This window comes from Hippoglossus stenolepis, chromosome 8, assembly GCF_022539355.2.
Source record: "Hippoglossus stenolepis isolate QCI-W04-F060 chromosome 8, HSTE1.2, whole genome shotgun sequence".
Lineage (NCBI taxonomy): Eukaryota > Metazoa > Chordata > Actinopteri > Pleuronectiformes > Pleuronectidae > Hippoglossus > Hippoglossus stenolepis.
The window spans coordinates 14,342,910-14,348,055 of record NC_061490.1 but is presented as its reverse complement, the minus strand read 5'-3'; the positions used below and the strand labels follow the sequence as shown (position 1 = coordinate 14,348,055).

At 40.5% G+C, this 5,146-nt stretch overlaps 1 protein-coding gene across 1 annotated transcript; it reads left to right on the top strand.

The window, feature by feature from the left end:
- The first annotated feature begins 1,440 nt into the window (after positions 1 to 1,440).
- Positions 1,441 to 3,703, top strand: twist1b (twist family bHLH transcription factor 1b). The gene is made up of 2 exons (XM_035162787.2): positions 1,441 to 2,203; positions 2,375 to 3,703. The coding sequence occupies exon 1, from the start codon at positions 1,659 to 1,661 to the stop codon at positions 2,169 to 2,171; it is 513 nt and encodes a 170-aa protein (XP_035018678.1). The 5' UTR covers positions 1,441 to 1,658; the 3' UTR covers positions 2,172 to 2,203; positions 2,375 to 3,703.
- The last annotated feature ends 1,443 nt before the right edge of the window (positions 3,704 to 5,146 follow it).

Here is a 5,146-nt window from a genome sequence, read left to right as displayed (position 1 = left end):
TGATAAAGGTGCTCGTGTCTCTGGTTAAGTTTTGAAATGTTCAACTGACAAAGAAACAGTGTCACTTAAACAAGCCTGTGTTTCCCCTGGAACAATACTTCACTCTCAGGCCTCCGCGAAGATGTAAATGGATGTTCACTGGTGTTGTGACCCCTGACCCCGGCTGCCCCCCTGTTTCCTGAACCAGATGCTGCTCCTGTGGACCACAGCCTTCTCAACCTAAACAAAGTAATCCTCCACTAAACAAGATGGATATTGTATCACCAACCCAGTAAATACCAGAGGGCTTTACCCCCAGAGCTGCCCCCTTTTCTCATTCCTGACTGCAACCAGCGGGGAATAAACACGTCTTGTATTGTTTTATGGATGAACAAAGAGACACAAACTTTATATCCCAACAGTTTACATACATTTTGTGGTGTATTACAGTATAGAAAACAAATGCCCTCTGGTGGGGGGACATCATTAGAGCATGCAGTGCTCCTCCAAGGAAAAGTTTGAAACTTTGCAGCACTGGCTACATGTCAAAAATGTAAGATTGGGATCATGTGTTGCCTATATAAAAGCCTTTTGATCTGACTTGGTTTAAGTAAGACTAGATGGAAACATAAATCCAAAATCCATGTGGGTTAGGTCTGCGGAGATGTGCCAAGTTTGCATAATACTGGGCTTAAAAAAGAAGTGTGAGCTGCATGCACTTACTGGAAATTACAGCAACATAAAGCAATGAGTCAATGTAAGTGTAATGAGTCAATGTACTTGTGTAAGTGTAATGAGTCAATGTACTTTTCGATTTCCCCTGTGAACTCATAACGGTCAGAAGTGAAAATATTTTTTTTACTAATAAAATGTATATATAACACAAATATATAACATACATATTGGGTTTTTTTGTGAAAAAAAAAAAGTGCAATGTCAATACAAATCTTATTATAGATATAGGAGATATATTGAGTATCATTATTATAATAATATAAAACATATATGTATATATATATTTATATATTTATATTAGTTTATTGTAAAAAAGTTATAGTATATAAGTGCAATGTCATGTCAAAGCAATTTAGCAAGAATCTAATTGGAGTTAATGGTTATTATTATTATTGTAGTATAAAAGTATATTCTTTCTGTAAAACAGTGTAATGCCATGTTTAAGAAGTCCAACAAACTCTATATAGTAAAATCATTACTTTTATATAAAACTATATTTTAGTTTATAATGTCATGTCTAAGAAGTCTAATAAAATGTAACTGGAGTTAGAATTATTATTATCATACAAAAACATATCTCAGTCTCTAATGTACTGTCATGACAGAGCAGCATTCCCTTGTTATCTCTCCCTCCTCTGATTTATTATTAGGAGGGTTTCTGATGGTTCCTTTAGATGCTCCCACCCCTCTCCTCGCGTAATTCATCATCTTGGCCAATCCTGTCCCTCCCCAAAAAGTTTACGCCGTGCAGCCTATAAGAACTGCCTAAGTTTCTCAAGTATCAGAAAAAGTCTTGTCCTCCCAGGAACTCTATCTATGGATACTTTGGTTTCCTCCAAGCCGCGCACTGCACCTACAAGCGGACTAACTCTTTGACTCCATGAGAGGGAAATAACTCTATTAGGTGGGGGGACACTTTCAGGCCGCCATCTGCCCGAGTGGAGATGTCTGAGGAAAATATGGGCGAAGAGTCTAGCAGCTCTCCAGTTTCTCCCGTGGACAGTCTGAGCAACAGCGAGGGGGAGCAGGACAGTCAGCCCAAGAGGTGTGGGAGGAAGAGGAGGCCGAGCAGGAAGAGCGGAGAGGACTCGGACAGCCCGACCCCTGGGGGGAAACGAGGGAAGAAATCCAGCAGCAGCGGCAGCCCGCAGTCCTTCGAGGATCTCCAGTCGCAGCGCGTCATGGCCAACGTGAGGGAGCGCCAGAGGACCCAGTCCCTGAACGAGGCGTTCTCGTCGCTGCGTAAAATCATCCCCACGCTGCCCTCGGACAAGCTCAGTAAAATACAGACGCTGAAACTCGCTTCCAGATACATCGACTTCCTTTACCAGGTGCTGCAGAGCGACGAGCTGGACTCCAAGATGTCAAGCTGCAGTTATGTGGCGCACGAGAGGCTGAGCTACGCCTTCTCGGTGTGGAGGATGGAGGGCGCCTGGTCCATGTCAACATCTCACTAACATCTGGAGGAAGACTGTTCCTCCCGAAGATGGTACGAATGTCTTTGTTTAATCGAGAGAACTGATTCCACTCTGGGAGAAATGACACTATAAGAACAAATATTTCTGTGCGCCCCAATTCAGCCTGGTGTCTATTTGGCGCAATTGTGCGTGATTCTCCTGCAGAGCTCAGAGATAATTGGTGCCTCGTCTATAACCCACAGGTGACTGCTGAATCTACTTCATCACATTCTGACGGGACAAGCCTGGAGTCCAATGCTGGATACATGGGATCACTCTATTTAAAACCAAAGACGACAGGAAAGGGTCCGGGGACGGTGGTTTCTTTTTGCAGAGGCCCGACACCGTGTGCTCGCTCCACACACCTCACTCTGATGTGTTTCCCTGTTGTTGACGACGAATGTTGAAAATACCATGTGTGTGTTTAGTTTTTTTTACTGCATGCCTTTGGACTAATTTCTGCAGAGGTCAAAGTGCATTATTGAAGCAGTGTTCTTGTGTTGTGGGGCTTTCAACTGGTGGCGAAGCTCACATTTCAGACTGTGTGGATCTAACCTGTGCAAAAAAACAAAAATATTTTCAGAAAACATTTATTTATTTATTGGGGAAACGTGTAACATTGAGGAATGGATCCTGTGTCTGACAAAATGCAAACACATTCCTTATTTTTATTATCGTTTTTTTTGTAAATGTTTGTATATTGTTTTCCATTAAAGACACTTACACGAAATTGCCTTTTTTCTGTTTTTTTATGTCACTTTTTTGTTTTTTTATATATCAAAATAAATATAACAAATGTGAATTTTAAATGTCAACACATTGCTTCAACTTCTAAAACAACGTTAATGACAAAAGCTTCCACAATATACCGCCAGCAGTCACTTGGGAAAACAGATGGAGTTTTTATTGGCTCCAGTAAAAGCGTTAGGAAAACATGCAGCTACGTTTTTTTTACTTATAGTAAAGTTACACATTCCAAAAATAATATATAAACCAAGATTTGATAAAACCCTAACTCCTTTTAAATATACACAACTGTTAAAGGAACTTCCATTGTTCACACGTACGGTTATATAAATGTGAAGATTTCTGCAAAGTACAAAAATTATAAAAACGTGGAGAAGAAAACTCACAGTCAGACTAAAATTATATTTTTTAATTAAGATGAAAAAAAACCTCTGGTTTCCTGGGGTTGTTTACAGTGAGATTAAGGTCTGGGCATGAAACTCAACATTATGAGTAAATAAGTACAACTGGGGTCAAGTCAACCTGCAGTTATAAATCCATGCTGAACAACCAAACTATTGTTTGTCTTCAGTTTTTCATTTAATATGCAACGCCCCCTGTTTGTGTTTTGAAAGGTGCTATAAGAATAAAGTTTGTTGTTGTTATTATTATTATTAGTGGTGCATTTTATTCATGATACTACAGATGTAGATATTATATCACTAAAGAGGTCATATACGAATTATTTTTATTCTTGCACTTTTGCTACAGATAATTTCCAACAATACTGAACCTAATGGGATAATGTGATAGATTATAGGACCATTGACAATAACTCCCGAAAGAGACTTTGTGCATCCGTGTATTGTTTTCATCACTAAATAAATCTTCCCCACTGATGGATCTCAGAGGTGTTTCTCACTGTCCAAATCAAAGTGTGCGTCCGTTTGAAGGTGTGTAATTGGCTTGCGAGGCATGTATGGAATTCCCAGATGTCTATGAAATTCAAGGAGGCCGTGAAGGTAACGCAGGCTGCAGAGGCTGTTCTCACTGGTGAGTTTGGAGAAATGCTGCACAAACACAGTCCATCGGCCTGAAGATCAATAAACACATTTCCTGAAAACGTTATAAGGTTTTCACTCGGCGCCACATCAACAAACAGAGGCTGCATGAGAAATAAAAGCTGCAGCATCCTCGTGATAATCACAAAAAAACAAGTTTTTCTTCTGTAAAAAAAGAAAAAGAAATTGGAATCCAGTCCTTATGCAACGCTAAATCCTTCAATAAGTTCCCTCTGCTCCTTTCTGCAGAGGAGAGGAGTTGGCAATCGACGCGATGCAGAGGCACAGAATGAAACCTATTTAGAACAGATGTTAGTATTTTTAAAAAAAGGTCACGTGAAATGAGCAGATGTTCAGACGGTGCAGGGACTCGGCGGTGCAGCAGCTCCGCAGACAGACAGAGAGCGAGCACCGAGCAGAGCTGCTCTCACACGGACACGAAGCGAGAGGCGAACCGAAAGGCCACATCCAGGATCATCCGGAGCAGGTCTGATCCAAGCGGATTTAAAAGAGGGCCACCCCGCGGGGAACAGTGTGGATCAGGCTGAGGATGGTGCTCAGACAAAGGTGGGTTATATTATGAAGCTACAGACAGTCCGTAGTGGGTCGGTTGTGACTGTGTAGGCTTTATTATTTAACTGTAAAATCATATGTAAGGATGTGTTTTAAAAGCTTCAAACACTGACAGGCCTGCACCGTCAAAGTTTCTGACCACTTTAGAAGTGTGTGCGTGTGTGTGTGTGTGTGTGTGTGTATATGTGTGTGTATATATGTGTGTGTGTGTGTGTGTGTGTGTGTGTGTGTGTGTGTGTGTGTGTGTGTGTGTGTGTGTGTGTGTGTGTGTGTGTGTGTGTGTGTGTGCGTGTGTGTGTGTGGAGGGAGGAGGCTCAAAAGAGGGCAGTATGAGAAATGAACGAGAAAAAGAGACGTGACACGAATAGAACTGTGCATCAGGCATTAACAGGAAAAGTTAATCGAATTAACTTATTGCATTGTGTGTAATTTTTTTAAACTTTGTTCCACTTTTTATGGCTGAAATATTAAAATGTTTGCAAATTAATAATTTGCTCTTATGTGCGGCTCAGACAGAATAAGGTTAATTTAGTACATATGTAGGTTGTATTGATTAATAGTTCTTTAAATTAGTTTTTGTATAAAACTGCTCAAAATCAATCAATAAAGAGATGT

Coding starts and splice junctions, on each gene's coding strand:
- twist1b (XM_035162787.2), top strand. CDS start 1,659: ATGTCTGAGGAAAATATGGGCGAAGAGTCTAGCAGCTCTCCAGTTTCT.